The sequence below is a fragment of the Emydura macquarii genome, unplaced genomic scaffold (assembly GCF_026122565.2).
Source record: "Emydura macquarii macquarii isolate MOO-44397 ecotype Brisbane River unplaced genomic scaffold, CSIRO-AGI_Emac_v2 contig_1947, whole genome shotgun sequence".
NCBI classification, from domain to species: domain Eukaryota; kingdom Metazoa; phylum Chordata; order Testudines; family Chelidae; genus Emydura; species Emydura macquarii.
The window spans coordinates 1092450-1110751 of NW_027132084.1; the positions used below are offsets into that span (position 1 = coordinate 1092450).

The following is an 18302-nucleotide window of genomic DNA, read 5'->3' on the forward strand; positions in this document are numbered from 1 at the left end:
TACTCTTATAAGCAGCCATGCTGTCTTCAATGGGACAACTTGTGTACATAAGGGCTGCAGGTTCAGTTCTTTGGATCCTTCCTCTGCTTTGTCATTGCGTGTGTGGACTTTGTCAGAGACTCATTCCTTAGATGCAGACTTACATACTTTGATAACATGAGGTGTAGAGATGGAAATAAGCTTGAGGAAGTTATTATGAAAAAAATGGTGGAGGGTCATTGTAATAGAGGATGACCAGTGAGGAGACGGATGGATAGTGTGTGGCAGATCACTGGAAGGTCAGCTGCTGAGCGGTCAAATTTAGCAGTGGATCATGAAGATAATTCTGAATGCATCAGAAAATTCTGCTATAACGTTACTGCCATCCAGACATGAACAAATGGATTTGCTTACACTAGTGAAGAGTACTGTGACGTTATACCTCCACAGGCACATGCTAAGTAGCACTGTGGCACTCTCCAAATAGAAACTGAATCATTCTGCAAACAGAAAAGTAGAATGGGATGATTTATTTTTCATTTTATCTAAAAGTACAGGAGCATTCTAAGGACAAAGAGGCTGTTTCCCAAGTTGGCAGGTCTTTAGCAACTTGAAGATTTATAGGTTAAAATCAACACTTTAATCTTCAAGAAATGAACAGTCACTGTAGATTCTGGAGCATTGGTGTCACATTCCCACTGAGAAACACAGCTTTCTGTATCAACTTTAGTTTCAAATGGATCTAAGGTGTAGCCTGAATAAGAGCACTTTGCAAAAGTCTAAAGTTTAGATGATGAAGGTCTGATGGTAGCAGAGTCTAGACAGTGGAGAAAAGACTGTGATCTCCCAGACAGACTTCAGTGGACAAAAAACATCCTAATCACAGCTGCTGCATCATTTAGCAGCAGTGCTGAATGTAACCACACCTACTGACTGCAAATATAGACCTCAGATGTCAGCCAGCCACATACCCTCAGTTCAAAAGATAGACAATCCTCATGATATCTACCAGTTACATTCCCCAATCTGCCAACATTACCTCAGAGTTAGCTGAATTGGGCTTCAGCCAAGTTGTCCTCATCCTGGCCCACATCTTGGTAAGACACTAGATAAGGCATTCAAATACACCTGCTGGGGTTGTCCCCTTTCTCTGCTGCAGGAGCTGATCCCCATACTATTTAAAGGTGGGGGGGGGGGGAAGATGTGGGAGGAGAGAAGTGCATCTGTCTGGCAGATGCTAAGGCAGCCTGGGTTGGTGGTAACAGGGTTGCAATGCTGACCCAGCACCAAGGCTGTCAAGAAGGGCATGTTCCCTGGGGGACCAGCCTGGTGCTTTCAAGAGGGGCACAGTCCACCCGGGTTAGTTGGCCTGGTGCTGAGGAGGGTGCTCCCTGCCAGGTTGGCTGGCCTGACCCAGAGTTTGTTGAAAGGGCCTGCTCTACGGGAGCCAGCTAACCTGGGGCACGGTTTGCGGAAGGGGGGCGTGCTCCCTCAGTGTGGCTGGCCCGGCGCAGAGCCTCTGGATGAGAAGACACAACCTCTGGCTCAGTGTTTCTCAACCTTTTAAGTAGCAAGTACCCCCCTAACGTCTGAAAACGTGAATAAGTACCCAACACTCGATATTCTACCGGATTCTATAGTCACAGACTAACGTGAGCCGGGTGTTGGAAGAAGGGCTGGGTCTAGACGGCCGTGATAGGAGAGATGTCAGAGCTGGGGGGGTAGATGTCAGAGCCGGGGGTGCACAGCTCAAGTAGGTACCCCGGCTAGAGGTGATGCCGACCAAAGATAGTGTGTGTGTGTGTGTGTGGGTGTGAGAACGAGCCAGCTGGAGTGTGAGGAGAGGTGTGTGCACGGGGGCAGGCGGGGGAGGGGTAAGTAACTGGTCCCTTCCACACCCCTCTCTTCCCCCATGGGGGGAGGGGAGGCAGCAGCGCGCTCAGGGCAGTTATGCCCCCCCCGAGAGCGCTCAGCGCTTCCCCTCCCCCCCTTTGTGTACAAGGCCGGGGGAGGGGCATTGGGGCTGCGCCTGTCGCGCCTGAGAGGGAGGACGAAGTCCCCGTCCTCGCCATGTGTAGGCGGCTCCGATTGGCTACATTTCCCCAGGGGGCGTGGTCAACGGGGCAGACAGCCAATCAGAGGCCGATTGGTCCGTAACGTCCCTTTCTCTCTCTCTCACCTTAGAGCAGCGGGGGTTGGCTCGCCGCCTGCGGTGCGGGGAGGGGGCTCGGCTGCAGGGCGGGCTGAGGCGGGGGGGCAGGTGGGTGCCCGCCCCCGCCCCCGCCCGGGGGAGCGAGGCGTGTGTGTGAGTGAGAGAGGGCGGCTCGGCTCGGCTCGGCTCGGTTCCCCGCTCGCGGCTGCCGTCCCGCGCCGGAGCTATGGAGGAGGCGCTGCCCTCCGGCTTGCTGGAGGTCTGCGTGCTGGTGGGCGTCTCGGCGGAGAGGGCGAAAGACGCTTACCAGGTAACTGGCGCCGGCCTCGGGCCGCCCCTCCCGGGCTCCAGCCGAGCCCCGCTGCCGGCACCACAGGCGGGGGGGGAGGGCGACACCACACGACCCCTCTTTACCCGGCGCGGGTGAGGCAGCGTCGGCCGCCCTGACAGCCCGGGGCCGTGAAAACCGGCTGCCTCCTCCGCGCGCGGGGCGGGATGACAGACGGACACGCCTGACCGACCCGTCCGGCCCCTGCTTTGCTCACCGCTTCCCCTGCCTGGCGCCAGACGGCGTGACCCCGGCGCGAACCGCGGGCGGGTAACCATGGTTAGCCATGCGCGAGGCGGGGAAGTCGGGCTGCTTTGCCTCGGGGCCGGGGACCGGGTCCGAGCTTTAGGTCGCCTTTCCCGGATACCCGGCTCCTCCAGCCGGGCGGGCGGGTGAGGGAGAGGAGGGGATGCTGCTTTGCCCCTGTCTGGCTGTTCATAGACATAGGGTTGGAAGGGACCTCAGGAGGTCATCTGGTCCGACCCGCTGCTCGAAGCAGGACCGGCCTCTCCTGAGGCTGCGCTGGTAGGTGTTGATACGGTGGAAAGGCTTCCGCATGCCGCCTCAAACAGGCTTCCTGCAGTGGCAGCACATCCTTGGTGGGAGCCGCCAAAAGTGGCTTTTGGAATCCAGACCTTCCCACCCACCGTCAGTGTTTGCCGTATAGCATGGAAGGACTGGAAGGGACCAGTTCCCTGCACTCAAAGCAGGACTAAGTATTATCTAGACCCGTGGTTCCCAACCTTTTTGGCTCAGGGGCCAGAGATGCAATTTTTAGAGCTGTGAAGGGCCACCCACCCACTGCAGGCAGACTGAAGGAGTTCAGCAAGGAGGCTGCCTCCTTGCTGATCGCCCGTCCGTGTAGCTGCAGCAGGGAAACCGCACGCTTCCTGTAGCCCTGTGTGCTACGCTTGGGTTCCTAGGCTGTGGTTCCCTTCTGCAGCCAGGGGGATGGAGATCAGTGCTCCCCTCCCTCTGCCTCCGGCAGGGACCCCAGCACCTATGGACCCAGGCAGAGAGTGCTTTGCTGTGCTCCTTGTTACAGCCAGGGGGTGGGGAGTGATGATCTCCCATCTCCTTGGCTGCAGCCAGAAGGCTGCACCTGTCTTTTAGCCCCAGGGCAGTGCACTCCACTTGTGTCCTTAGGCAGTGGCTCCCTTCTGCCCCCAGCAGAAGGGGAGCTGCAGGCCACTTCGAAAATCCCTGTGGGCCACTTTTGACTCCCAGGCCACAGGTTGGGAACCGCTGATCTAGACCGTCGTTTACAGGTGTTTGTCTAACGTGCTCTTAAAAATCTCCAATGACCTAGATTTCATGCAGACTTTGCAGAGTATTCTGAATGAAATTGGATAGTCCCAACCATTTTCGGATGGGTTGCATCTCTAAATGATCTTACCAGTTCTTTTAATCTTTTTCTTTTACAATGTTTATGTGGCTATTGGGCAATTCTCAGTAGCATTGCTGCTTTTCTAAGAAATTTAGTCTGAGATCATTGACTTTCTAGTTCAATTGTCTATTTTGCCATCTTTCACTTTAAAAACAAAGTTGTTAGTAAAGTTATTGGTTTGTCTCATCACTGCTGCTAGCTGCTCTGACGAAGTAGTATAGAAGGGGCATGTTCTGTCAGTTAGTCTGGATCAAGGCAGACCATCAACACAGGTAAGGTGTCTGAAACTTAAAGTATATAACTTCTCAAAAGGACCTGCAGATAGCTGAGGAATGGAAAAATAGTTGTTAGTCATGCTGAAGGAGATCAGCAAATGCCTAAACAACGCACACGTTTTATTATTTAGTATTCTTTGCCCACCTTCCACTGGAGGCAGAGGACAAGGAATATGCAATAAAGCTTCTATGTTGGGACTGTTCTTTAAGTCACTAATTTCAATTTAGCACAGGTTGATTGATTCCAGTACATTAGAAGTTGGTGTGGTTGACTCTAATGTAAAGCAAATGTTTGGAATGTAATTCACTTATTACCAGTTGTTCCATGTGACTTACAAGATAAATGGGTCTTCTTCATTCCTCCAATTAAATATACTAGTAGGCTTTGCTGGAACATCTATATGCTGTCCCACTATGGGAAGATGTTAGCAAGGGGTAGGCACAACACTATTAGCTAAGTCTCTCTTCACACAGTTTTTACTGCCTTGCTTGAAGTTGAAATTGTTTGTGCTCATTAATGGCATCACATAAAAGGGTCATTGTTGAATTTGTTGCCACTTTCTAGCGGGGCATCTTTTGTTGGTTTCAGTTTATTTAATGAAAGGTTCAAATTTTGGAGCCTTGTTTAAGGCCAGTAAACATATACACTTCCAAATTAGGGAAATGGTGTCACAAATATTGCTGCTAGATTATTTTGAAATACAGAATGTGGATGTAACAGGTAATTAAGAGATCTGTTTTGAAGGACTGAAGGAAAATTGGCCCAAAGTGAGCCAACTGCAGTGTTCTGCTCATGCTTTCTGTTTTGAATTCTGTCCCTCCACAGGATGTCAGAAGAGGGGTGGGGAGGACAAGAAGGAAACTGTACTAGGGGTTTTCGTATTCGGGGTAGCTCACTGAGTATGTCTATATTATAAGTGGTAACACTGGCTGTTACCATAGTAGGTCTGTAATTTTGGTCACTTTAGTATGGTAATTTAATTGGCTCAGCAGTTTTTAGATTTGCACCACATCCTTTACTCAGTGTGTAAGGTTGCCTGTGCAAACTTAATTAAGCCCCCTTGTATGTCTTTAATTTACATGATCTCATTGGTTTAACTTTGCAACCTTTAATAATTTTTATGTATTATATACTAAAGAAGTCTACTTGTGATAATAAAGTTAAGCATATACATAAGTGTTTGCAGGATCAGGGCCCAAGTACCACTGATTTTTAGTGAGATTTTGCTACACCTACACTAGGAACAGTTTACTGGTGTAGGAATACTGGTATATTATACTGGCAAAGCATTCTAGTGTGGAGGCAGCTATACCAGCAAGACAAGTTATACCAGTGAAAATGCAGCTTTGTTGGTATAGTTGCATCTACACTAGGGACTTATGCTGGCACAACTGTGTTGGTCAGGGATCATTCCTCTTCACATCTCTGACCACCATAGTTGTGTCAGCAGAAATTTATATCGTAGGCCTGTCCCTTAGTTCCAAAGTTGCTTATGCACTTGAAAATTTTACCTGTTTTTTTTTCATTTTGTTTAATATGTATTGGATTCCAAATCAAATGTACACCAATGTGAGAAAATAGATAACATACAATGTAAATTGGCCTATCTGTCTAAGGATATAGAAAACTGTCACAAATGTTGTACAGCACAAAAGCACCACTATAGGTTACAGTATAAGATGCAGAATAGATTTTTTTAAAACTTTATATTGTCTACAAAAGGATTTCTTTTGCTTTTACTTTCAATGATGGAATAGATTTAAATGTATATACAGCAAGGAGAATTATAACTGTTTTAGTTAAATGTGATATTGGACTTTTGTAATGTCTTACTATTTGTTATGGGCACCAGCATATTCAGTGCTATAGAAAACACACAAGGTAAAAACATGCCCGCCCATGAAAGCTTACAATATGAGGCACTAATCCCCAAGCTGATTTCAGTGATAACTGGGACATAAAAGATAGACAAATAGATGACAGAGCACACTGGAAAACTAAAACTTGCGGACAAGTTAGTTTTTCCCCCCCTGTTATGCTTTTGTTTTTATGTGGCATGTTTGTTTGAGATCAGGTGCAGGTAATATCTTTTATTGGACCAACTTTTGTTAGTGAAGCATTTTTGTTTGCACAGAGCTTTTCTGTAGGTTCATTTATTTAATACAATTTTGGAGGCTGTCAGTGAATTTAAGTGATCTTGAATTTTCATGCATTTAATGAAAGCAGTGTAATACTTTGCACTTCTACTGATGTCTCACGTTATGGAGCAATACTGTGTTAAAATTTTATTTTTTGCTAGGCAAGCATACAGGGTATGTTTCATAAATTCCTCCTACTTGTAGTGGATTTCTTTTTATAAATTTCACAAGATACAGTCAAGGAAATGGATAGCAGAAGTTGAAATGGTTGAATTCATCTAGGTCTAGGGTCCAGTATATTTAAACTTCTCTATTTTAATATTTATAGCATAAATAGCATTAATTTATAACATAAATTTTCTGTAATACTTATCAAAATATACAAATCTACAAAAACTTACTCCAAAAAAAACTAGGAAATTTTTTTCTAAACAGATTTTTGAGAAAGAAATGAAATTTTGAAAAAGCAGTTTACTTACTGTAGTATCAAGTCACACAGCCTGCCCTTTTCCCCACGAGGGCCTGTGTATTTTTGTTGAAGCCCCCAGTAATACCCTACCTGATTTCTATTATTTATCTTTGAATTTATGTCTTTTATTACACTGAAGCTAGATGCTAGCATTTCTGGGCTTTCTGGAGATTGTACTGTTGAGGAACATGAGGCACTTTCTCTTCCCAGGGCTTGAGTAGTCAGTTTCCAAAATACTGTCAGCACACCACAGGTGAGCTCATGTGACTTTGAATAAAGCAGTAACATTTTTATCTATGTTGGCAATGACATAGAATATATTGTTACAAAATATTGGTAGTTGTCACTTTGCTGCTTGTAGATCGTCAAATCTTGCACACTTATTGGAATGACATTGCTGTTTTGTATTAATGTCATGTCAATAGAAGAATCCTAATAGTTACTTTTAATGTACTGGACTGAAATGAACTGAGTGCCCAATGTGGAAGCAGTGACACTGTAATAATGTAAAAAAAGAATATTATTCAGTTTATAATGTATATTCTAGTGTAAACATTTGAAAATTAAAACTGTTAAAGTAACATTGAAGCATGCAATCATTCACTTCTTAGAGGGCCAATTTGGGAACTAGGCTTGGTGTCCCACTCCAGCGGAGGCAGGAACTGAGAATATGGCTGAAGAATACACAAGGGATGGGACACCAGGAGGAAGCACAAGGAGGAGGGTGCAACAGGGGAGGCCTCCTGGTGCTCACTGAGAAAGTAGGGCAGTCGCCTATTTATCTTAGGTGCTTATACATGAACACAAGAAGCCTGGGAAACAAGCAAGAGGAATTGTAAGTCCTGGCACAGTCAAGGAACTATGATGTCATTGAAATAACCAAGACTTGGTGGAGTAACTCTCACAACTGGAGTACTGTCATGGATGGGTATAAACTATTCAGGAAGGACAGGCCTGGGAGAAAAGGTGGAGGAGTTACACTGTGTGTAAGAGAGCAATATGATTGCTCAGAGCTCCAGTATGAAGCTGGAGAAAAGCCTGTTGAGAGTCTCTGGGTTAAGTTTAGAGGCAAGAGCCAGAAGGGTGATAGCATGGTGGTCATCTGTTATAGACCACCAAACCAGGAGGATGGGGTAGACAAGGCTTTCTTCAGAAAACTAGTGAAAGTTTCCAGATCACAGGACCTGGTTCTTATGGGGGACTTCAATCACCCTGACATCTGCTGGGAGAGGAATACGGCAGTGCACAGACAGTCCAGGAAGTTTTTGGAAAGTGTTGCGGACAACTTCCTGGTGCAAGTGCTTGAGGAACCTAATAGAGACTGTGCTCATCTTGACCTGCTGCTCACAAACAGGGAAGAATTGGTTGGGGAAGTAGAAGTGGGTGGTAACTTGGGCAGCAGTGACCATGAGATGGTCGAGTTCAGGATCCCGACAAAACGAAGAAAGGAGAACAGCAGGATATGGACCCTGGACTTCAGAAAAGCAGACTTTGATTCCTTCAGGGAGCTAATGGGCAGGATCCCCTGGGAGGCTAATATGAGGGGGAAAGGAGTCCAAGAGAGCTTACTGTATTTTAAAGAGACTGTATTGAGGGTGCAGGAGCAAACCTTCTCGATGTGCAGCAAATATGGCAGGCGACCATCTTGGCTTAACAAAGAAGTCTTCGTTGAGCTTAAACACAGAAAGGAAGCTTACAAGAAGTGGAAGCTTGGACAGATGACTAGGGAAGAGTATAAAAATACTGCTCGAGCATGCAGGAGTGAAATTAGGAAGGCCAAAACAGAATTGGAGTTACAGCTAGCAAGGGACATGAAAGGTAACAAGAAGGGTTTCTACAGATATGTTAGCAACAACAAGACGGTCGGGGAAAATGTGGGCCCCTTACTGAATGGGGGAGGCAACCTAGTGACAGATGATGTGGAAAAAGCTGAAGTACTCAGAACTTTTTTTTTTTTTCCTCTGGCTTCACAGACAAGCTCAGCTCCCAAACTACTGCACTTGGCAGCACAGAATGGGGAGATGGTGAGCAGCCCTCACTGCTGAAAGAACAGGTTCAGGACTATTTAGAAAGGCTGGACATACACAAATCCATGGGGCTGGATGCAGTGCATCAGAGGGTGGTGAGGGAATTGGCTGATGTGATTGCAGAGCCATTGGCCATTATCTTTGAAAACTTGTGCTGATTGGGGGAGGTCCTGGATGATTGGGAAAAAGGCACTATATAGTGCCCATCTTCAAAAAAGGGAAGAAGGAGGGACCGGGGAATTACAGACTGGACAGCCTCACCTCAGTCCCTGGAAAAATCATTGAGCAGGTTCTCAGGGAATCAATTTTGAGACATTTGGAAAAGAGGAAGGAGATTAGGAACATTCAGCATGGATTCATGAAGAGCAAGTCATGCCTGACCAACCTGATTGCCTTCAGTGATAGATGAATGGCTCTGTAGATATGGGGAAAGCGGTGGATGTGATATACCTTGACTTTAGCAAAGCTTTTGTTACGGTTTCCCACAGTATTTTTGCCAGCAAGTTAAAGAAGTATGGATTTAGTGAATGGGCTATAAGATGGATAGAAAGCTGGCTAGGTCATTGGGCTCAATGGGTAGTGATCAACGGCTTGATGACTAGTTGGCAACTGGTAATAAGCAGAATGCCACAGGGGTCAGTGCCGGGCCCGGTTTGTTCAACATCTTCATTAATAATCTGGAGGATGGGGTGGATTTCACCCTCAGCAGGTTTGCAGATGACACTAAGCTGGGAGGAGTGGTAGATATGCTGAAGGGTAGGGATAAGATACAGAATGACCTACACAAATTGGAGGATTGGGCCAAAAAATCTAATGGGATTCAACAAAGACAAATGCAGAGTCCTGCACTTTAGGATGAAAGAATCCCATGCACTGCTACAGACTGGGGACTGACTGGCTAGGCAGCAGTTCATCAGAAAAGGACCTGAGGGTTACAGTGGACAAGAAGCTGGATATGAGTCAACAGTGTGCCCTTATTGCCAAGAAGGCTAATGGCATATTGGGCGGTATTAGTAAGAGCATTTTCAGCAAATTGAAGGAAGTGATTATTCTTCTCTGTTCGGCACTGGTGAGGCCACTTTTGAAGTATTGTGTCCAGTTTTGGGCCCCCTACAACAGAAGGGATGTGGACAAATTGGAGAGAGTCAGAGGAGGGATATGAAAATGATTAGGGGGCTGGAGCACATGACTTTATGAGCAGAGGCTGAGGTTAACTGGGCTTGTGTAGTCTACAGAAGAGAAGAACGAGGGGGATTTGGTAGCAGCCTTTAACTACCTGAAAGGGGGTTCCAAGGAAGATGGAGCTAGGCTGTTCTCAGTAATGGTAGATGACAGAACTAGGAGGAATGGTCTCAAGTTGCAGTGGGGGAGATTTAGGTTGGATATTAGGAAAAACATTTTCACTAGGAAGGTGGTGAAGCACTGGAATAGGTTACCTGGGGAGGTGGTGGAACCTCCATCCTTAGAGGTTTTTAAGGTGTGGCTTAACAAAGCTCTGGCTGGAATCATTTAGGTGGAGTTGGTCCTGCTTTGAGCAGGGGTTGGACTAGATGACTTCCTGAGGTTCCTTCCAACCCTAATCTTCTATGATTCAGTGTTTAGAGAAAGGATGGAAGGAGACAAGGACTGACACTGACCAGAGCGCTTATGGTCTCTGATAAGCTTATTAACATGCATATAGGTTCTTTTGTTGTTTTTAATATGTTTTCTCTGTATTACTTTTACCTTAAGAATAAAATATGCTTGCTTAGGAAGAAGCGTGTGGTAACTGATAATAGTGGGCAGTTACACTGTGTATGGTATCTCAGGGGAGAAGCAAACAGGCATGTTTATGTAGACTGACTTTTGCTGGAAATAACACATGAAAGGCAGGGAACTGTTCAGCCTGGAGGTAACCTGGGCAGAAGGGAGAGAGAGATGGTCTCCACCCAAGAAAGGCAACAGCTAGGGAGCTGGAAGCCTGAGAGTGGGTACCAGTGCTGAACAACTAAGGGAAAAAATGGCTGCAATTGCTCTGAACGATCATGGTAAGTACTTAAGATAGAATACATTTGTAGGGCAGGCAGTTTACCCTTTGGCTGATACAGGAGCATCTGGCTCCAGAGGGGGCTAGATCCATTGTTCTTTAATGGTATGGTTATGGCAACATGAAGCTGGGGTTTGTTGTATGGATCAGATAAAACTTCTAGGATGTTATCACAAGTTACTCTATTACATTTTTACTGCCACAAAAACAACATTAATTTGAGTTTGAGGTTCCAATATCAAGGACTTAATTTGGTGTACAAAAAGCAAAACTATGTTAAGCATTTTGTTAACACATTTTTAAAAAAAGAAAAGAGAGAACATTAGATATATAGAAAAACAAGCAAATCTTCATTTTAAACAGTTTTCCTTATTCTCTCCCTTTCTTTTTTATAGGCTGTCTTTTAAAGCGAAAAACCCTGGATATAGTCTGACGGAGTGTCAGATTTAATTGTTGGCAGAAATAGTCACTTTCAAATTGTGGCTCTCACATTTGATTTTTAGAAGAAAATTTTAGACTTTTAATGACAAAACGTGATCGGGGGGGGGGGGGGGAGAGAAAAGAAAAGGAGAATGTAGTATCTGTCTCTAATGCTTACAGTTCTGTTGCTGGAAGGCCATGTGGCACAAACCAGCTAGTCATTCTTGGACCCTAGTTTTACTCCACTGGCCCTGAAAAATATTTACTAGATTGTTGTTTTTTTCCTCTTGCATGTCTGTGACTGTCATATCTTTCACTGCAGATTGGTCTGTTAGGTTTCACTTTTAGCTTGTCAAAAGGAATGCAGCAAAGCATTTCAAAGCTTTGTGTTGCAGCTAAGCAAGTTGCCAAGTACTCCTCAGAAAAACAATGTGTTTAGGGCGACAAACTCATCTAATCAAAAGTGACCAATCAAAACAACTATCTAGTGATCTAATGAACTGGACAGTTTCTTTCATCTTAACATTTTGTTTTATTTGGTTTTGGTTTTTTTGCATTCAGTATTGGATGTGTTTTACAATAACAAAAAGAAAATCTACTAGAATCAAGGGGAAGTTAAGGATTTCATAAGTGTGGTCCTTGAGGTCTGATAGTGGAAATCAAAATGATTGACGTCTTCCATGTCTAGTGTGCATGTAATCCCTCACAAGGTGGTTTGGAAAATCCCTTTTCCTTCATACATACTCTGTTTGTTTACATACGTACCTTCAGTTTTATACTGTGCTTTCTTTCAATAGCAATTTATATCACATATTTCTGGGTTCAGATGACTTCTTCGCGTACCTCTCACTCACTTTGAAGGATATAAGATTTTAGTCTTCAGCGGAGTTCAGTACAACAGCTTGAAGATTGTAATAGGAGCCTTTCATTGCTTTTTATAGGTTTATATCGGATTTTTACAATTTCTGTGACTTTCTTTCATTTTACTTTTTTTTGTAAATATCCATGACTGTTGATATGAGAAGCTTTTTTCATGGTTGTAATGGGCATGAACCAATTTCACTAAGGGCTGGTCTACATTACATAGTTTTACCATGTCTGAACACAGTTGTGAAGAACCAGTTTATTTCACACAGTGTTGACTGTGACTTTGCACAGTCCAGGATACATCACATCCAGCATTCTAATTACTGATCAATCTCTAGGCCTTTAACTAAGTTGAGTATTAAAATAGTGTTAAAACATGGAAAATTTTGTACTTTATGGGAGCTGTCAGTTGAATCCATGGACTGTATGGGAGGCTGAAAAAAAGCAGAGGCTCATCATAATGCTGCTGAGACATAAAGGACCAGCCCAGTAAACTCAGTTGTGGCTTCAATTCCTCCATGGGTAGTGAGGTTTCTTCCTTCTCAAGATGGGGGGAAAAAGACATTAAAAAAAATAATGGGAGAATTAGGAGCACAGAATTTGCAATAACATGAGAAAATAAAGATCATGTTACTTGATTTTTAAAAGATATGACTCTTTACTTTTATATTTATGCTTTTTTGCTTCCCTGCCCTCCATGATGACACTGGGTCAGTTCTTAAAATTGTGTACGGTAAAACAACTCTAATTGTCATTTATTAGCAATCGATATTAAGGGAAAAATCCCAGTCCCTGTCACAGTATTACTATCCTACAAATTATGTGGCCAGGCCCCCTGGTTTCTGGCAGCACAGTGGTTTGGCAGATGGGAAATTCTGTGCTAGCTTTATGTAAATGTTAAAGAATGGAGGTTTTACTGAATTAAATGCATAATTTATTTTGTGCTCTCTATTAGTGAGGGGCTGGCTGTAGCTCCATAGTTAAAGTTGAACTGAGTCTTTTGCACTTACAGCAGGGATTTAACTTCTTTTGTTTTAGCTATTAAAGGTCATCTATAATTCTTCACCTTCCTCTCCACATATCCTGGTCTTCTCCTGCCTGGCTTTCTGGCTTCCTGCCTGCGTCACTCTAGTCCTTTCCATACAGATTGAGTCGCTCAATTGATACCTTCCTTGCTTGTTTATCAGGCCTCTTCATCCCTTATTATATACCCACCATATAAAGTTTAAATTGTCTGTTGCCTCCTTCAAAACTCCACCCTGCACCATGTCCAGCCTCTGCACATCTGCCTTTAAGCCCCTTTCATTTCTGTTTCTTATTCGTATCTTCTTGTCTTCTCTGTGCAATCCCCTATGCATGGAATGACCTCTCAGTCCCACTCAACAAGCTCTGAGCCTCCTCTTCTTCAAACTCCCCCCCCCCCCCCCCCCCAAAAAAAAAGAGGTACTTCTTCCATGGTCTCCACAAATACTCCTCCAAATGAAACATGCTTTATTCCAATATTAGAGGAGAAAAGAATGAGTTCAGGAAAAGAAAACAAATATATTTAAGATTGCACTCTCCTGGGTCTTTCAGTGCATTTTGTCTTGTCTTTTTCTTTTCCTGGAATAGTAAGATGTTTGGAGCAGGGTCTGTCTTAATATCTGTGTTCTGTATACCACCTCGCACATTATGGGAGGTAACTAAGTAGGTGAACTTTTCCATCATTATCTTCTAGGGTCTTATTGGAGGAAGAGCATTATAAATATATACAAGTTGAAAGATGATGTCCTCTCTCCTGTCACCTCCCCCCTCCCCCCCCCCCCCCCCCAAAAAAAAAAAAAAAAAATATCCCTGAACTGCTGGGCTAAAAGATATGACTTTGGCTGGAGAACTTAATGTCAACTGACTTTGATCCTGACAATCAGGTCACTATGTCAGAACTGACAATGCAGTAAAGAGAGAGAGGTTGGATTTAATGCTGCTGAAGACAGTGACATTAGAGGAACTGTCACTCCCACAAGATGTTACAAAGCGAGGCTGTTAAATCATTGGACATAGTCCAGAACTCTGTAGCAAAGAAATGCCATAGCCTGCAGTACAAGTGAATTATTAGTTGACTGTGACAAGTGAATTTGGTAATTCTCTTATAGGGGGTTTAATACAAATTAAGATTGCTGCCACCGAAGTAACTCCTTATTTTTCTTGTATGACAGTTTCAGGGCAAAGGGCTAATTCCTTGATTATGCATAGGAGCATGTTTTGATCGTGATCATCAGGTTAGAAATGTCTCTTTTCTCAATTACTTCATTAGAAATTAGACAACAACTGTCAAGTAAGAGAAGGAAAATAAAGTTTCAGACTCTTACTATGTCAGCATATGGCAATCACCACAACAATTTATAACAATATATTTTTAAGTTAATTGCTATCCTCTGGATCTCCCAGTGGATACTTATCTAACTTTTGTTTTAAATTGTAAAGTGCCAGTGGCAGAGACCATGTCTTTAATTCTGTTCTGTAGAAGGACGATTTTTCACCCTTAATTTCTTTGAAATACACTATTGCAGTATACTTAGCACAAGATACAAACATATATTTGAAATTAAATATTCCTTCTCATTTTTCTATATGTACACTCCAATCTGGAGGAAACAACTGATTTGACCTACCCATTAACACAGAGGCAAGTCTGCTAAAACTTTTCTTAATTCCAAAACCTTTGGTGTAAAAAGACCTGTTTTAAATGAAGCAGTGCAGCATTTATTTATGGTTCAGATCTTTGAAATAGTGGAAAAATGCATAGGAGGGAAAGGGTAGCATTGTGCCTTTGGGAATATTTTTTTGTAGAGATGCTACATTATGTTTGAAGGTGGAAGTAAACAGTCATTGGTCTGATTCATCCTTTACTTAGCCTTGAAGCAAAGTTTTGAAGATTGAGGCATATATATTCAGTCACAGTGAGGCCCAGCCTCCCAGTTTCCACACACCCTTAGAACACACAAAAATTGCTTTTGCAGTTTTGAAGCTGCAGAACGAATCTGCAGCCAAGGAGTTAGAGATGCAGCTACACCACTCAGTCGCAGGCATGCACAGGAAGAAGAGCTCCCTTGCCCCTCTTCTGAAACTTTCAGGGATAAATTGTTTCAAAAAGAGAGAGCGAGAGCTTGTAGAGCTACAGTATTTTACAAAGGTACTTAACAGAAAGCACTGTACTTCGCTGCATAATCTTATAGGATCTGGTCATGTACCTCTATGAGTCAGAGGGAAAACTCTCTAACTTCAGTCAATACAGAATCACACCCTTAGTGCTTTAAAATGCCTCTCTTGCCGTTTTATCTGTGATGGTGTTGGCAGCATGCAGTTTTTAACTGGTATTAAGTTGTGTTGTAATGTAAAAGTATAGGCTTTTTTTACAGAATAGTATAAAAGAAATGTAATTTATGAAATCAAGGATACACTTGAGGGGATGCGGACATATTTTCCTTTTTGTTCTTGTTTCTCTCTCTCCAAGAACACTTTAAGGCTAAATGGAATTATTTGGGTCTATTCTTAACACAAGAAAGGAGAAAAAGTATATTTTTGGTATGCGCTGATGTTACTTTTGGAAACATTGCTTGCCAAAGAACAATCATGGATACAGTAAAATTTGAATCATGAATAGATTAAGATTAGGGACCTGGTGTTGTGACATTTGAAGACAGTCAGTGAGTTTAGGATGAGGCCATGGAAGGGAAAATGAAGAAACTGGAAAAAAGAAGAAAAATCTATTCTTGTTACATTTACAATAATTAGGGCAGAATGGAAAGTATGGTTAAGTACATTAAAAAGAACCACAATAAATACATCTACTTATTTTGTTTTTAGATTGCTCAGAAAAAAGTGAGAAACCTTCCTCCCCTTGATCCAGAAGTTCTGTCAGTTTTTGTGCCTCCGTTTATCAGCAAAGAGGAGAGTCAAGCAACAAATTTAAATAGTAATAACTTCAATAAAACAAAACGGCGTTCTTTCCGAAAAAAGAAAGAGAGGCCGAAGATTGAAAATGTGAAAAATCCAAATGGGGAACAGAAAGCACCTGATACTGAAGATATTAGTGTTCCAAAAGATATTGATTTTATTGGCTTGCCACAACTATGCTTTCCAGGTATTGTGGATTTCATTTAACAACTGTTAAAAGAAATATTTATGAACATGTTGTTATCCATTTGGTGGCCTATAATAATAATAGTCACGAACTCTTACCTCCATTGGGGCTGTGTATGGATATTGACAAGTTAGTTTGTTTATTATTTGTATTAGCATAGCACCACATAGCCCCAATCATGGAACAGGACTCCATTGTGCCAGAGGCTATATAAGTACAGAATAAAGAGAGAATCCCTGCCCAAGAGAGCTTCTAATTACATTTCTCTCCTTTCCTGTATTTCAGAGCAATGTTTAAGGCTGTTTTCCCAACCCATCTCTTCTGTCATTAGATCAAAGAAAATATTTTCCTTCTAAATACGAATGAATACCTTTTTCCACTTCAATATACTATATATTGGATGTCCCTGAAATAGAGACCATTTCCCACAAGCCTTTTAAAAAAATAGACAAAGTCCATCAGCTGTGTTTTGGCATATCACAAATACAAAATGAGCTGTGTAGTGTTTTTACTTCGCCAGTGAAATCTGTATATGGCTTAAGATGTTGTATAACAATTTCAGATCAAGTGTATTATGTAGATGTGCTGTGATGCCTTTAAAATGAAGCATTACCATGGAAGTAAAATAGCAACTATCGTAATACTTGTTATCACTATAGCAATGCAAGCAGCATTATAAAAAAGCTATTTTTCAGTAGTGTATGTTTTGAAAAGAACTTGTCTCATTTGCAGGAGGACTTCATATAACTTCTGAAGCAAAAGAGGATCACATTCATTTTCTGGTCTTCACTGATGTCTGTGGTAATAGAACATATGGTGTTGTTGCACAGTATTACCAACCTATGCAGGTATGTCTTTTTAATTTACACTTTATTAAAGCTTATTTAAATGTTAGGTAATACATTTTGATAACAGTGCCTAGTTCATTGGATGCCTGACATTATTGGATATATTTATATTTTAATACCAATATGGAACAACTCCTACTTTAAGAGAAGTACTCCTAACTTAATATGATACTGTGCCTGTATATTCAAGCACAGTTCTTATAGAATTCAGTGCGAACTGTGCGGCAGTACTTGAGAGTATTGTTTGGCCTTAAGCATGTTTTTAGGTGTTTGTTTGTGACTTAGTATATTCTTGGGAGATGTTCTTAGCTCAAATAATTAGCTTTTAGCAGGTAGATCTAATCTTTATAAACAGAGATTTTAAAAGGAGTCTAAGGCAGTTAGATGTCCAATGGGAGTTGGGTGTCTAATTTGTTTAGGTTCTCTCAAAAATAGCAGCCATAATTTCTTGAATAACATCACAACATTAATAAGTAGCTTTCTTGTAGGATGGATATAATTCTTCAAATGGACAGGCCTACTGGGAATCGGTGCAGACTGCTAAAGCTTTTGCCTGCTTCGTACCATTTGCTATTTGTGTCATATCCAGATATCCATATTTTAATGCCCTCAAGGATTGTCTCTCTTGGTAAGTATTATATCATCACTGTTGCATCATTTATGAATCTGCTGCCACTACATTTACAAGTCAGTCATAGTCATTATGTCATAGTCAACACCATTGAAAATCATGTCACTTTGTTATTAAAACCCTACTATTTCTCCTAACATCTTTAAACCTACACGTAAGAGTATTACCCACTGAAGCAACTATACCACCACTAAATCATCTGATATTTTGCTACTACATTTTCGGCATTTTTGAGACTTATAGTTAGTTGGAAACAACAGTGGAAACGCTTTGTTTTTTTATGTCCTTTTTATGTATGAATGTATATATGAATTTATGTATGAATTTTCAAAATTGGACAAGTGGGAATGTTTGAGTAACAATAAAACTGGAATTGTTTATATGTGATTATGGCATGAGGCAGGGAAAAAAGGAAGTTAAAACAAAAGCCACCTGGATAATAACAAAATAGAAGTTCAGTTTCAAAGAAATTGCAATAGTGTCTCTTGGTGTTCTTTGAGATTTTACATGGCTGTGGAAAATTAATAGCTGCAGGTAACAGATTTTTTATATAGGTTGTCTAGATTTTTACCTGGAAGATCTCAGACTCTGCAGGGCTGTCTACATGGGGAAAATAATTTTAAAACACCTC

At 42.3% G+C, this 18302-nt stretch overlaps 1 protein-coding gene across 2 annotated transcripts in view; it reads left to right on the forward strand.

Annotated features, from left to right (window-relative positions):
• Nucleotides 1–2288: 2288 nt before the first annotated feature.
• The window catches only part of DENND3 (DENN domain containing 3), a 76352-nt gene continuing 60338 nt past the window's right edge, over nt 2289–18302 (forward strand). For both annotated transcript variants that reach the window (XM_067558328.1, XM_067558329.1), the window contains exons 1-4: nt 2289–2441; nt 15916–16192; nt 16925–17040; nt 17529–17668. In XM_067558328.1, coding sequence (XP_067414429.1) covers nt 2358–2441; nt 15916–16192; nt 16925–17040; nt 17529–17668 — 617 coding nt within the window. In that variant the 5' untranslated portion in view covers nt 2289–2357. The remainder of the gene's footprint in view (nt 2442–15915; nt 16193–16924; nt 17041–17528; nt 17669–18302) is intronic.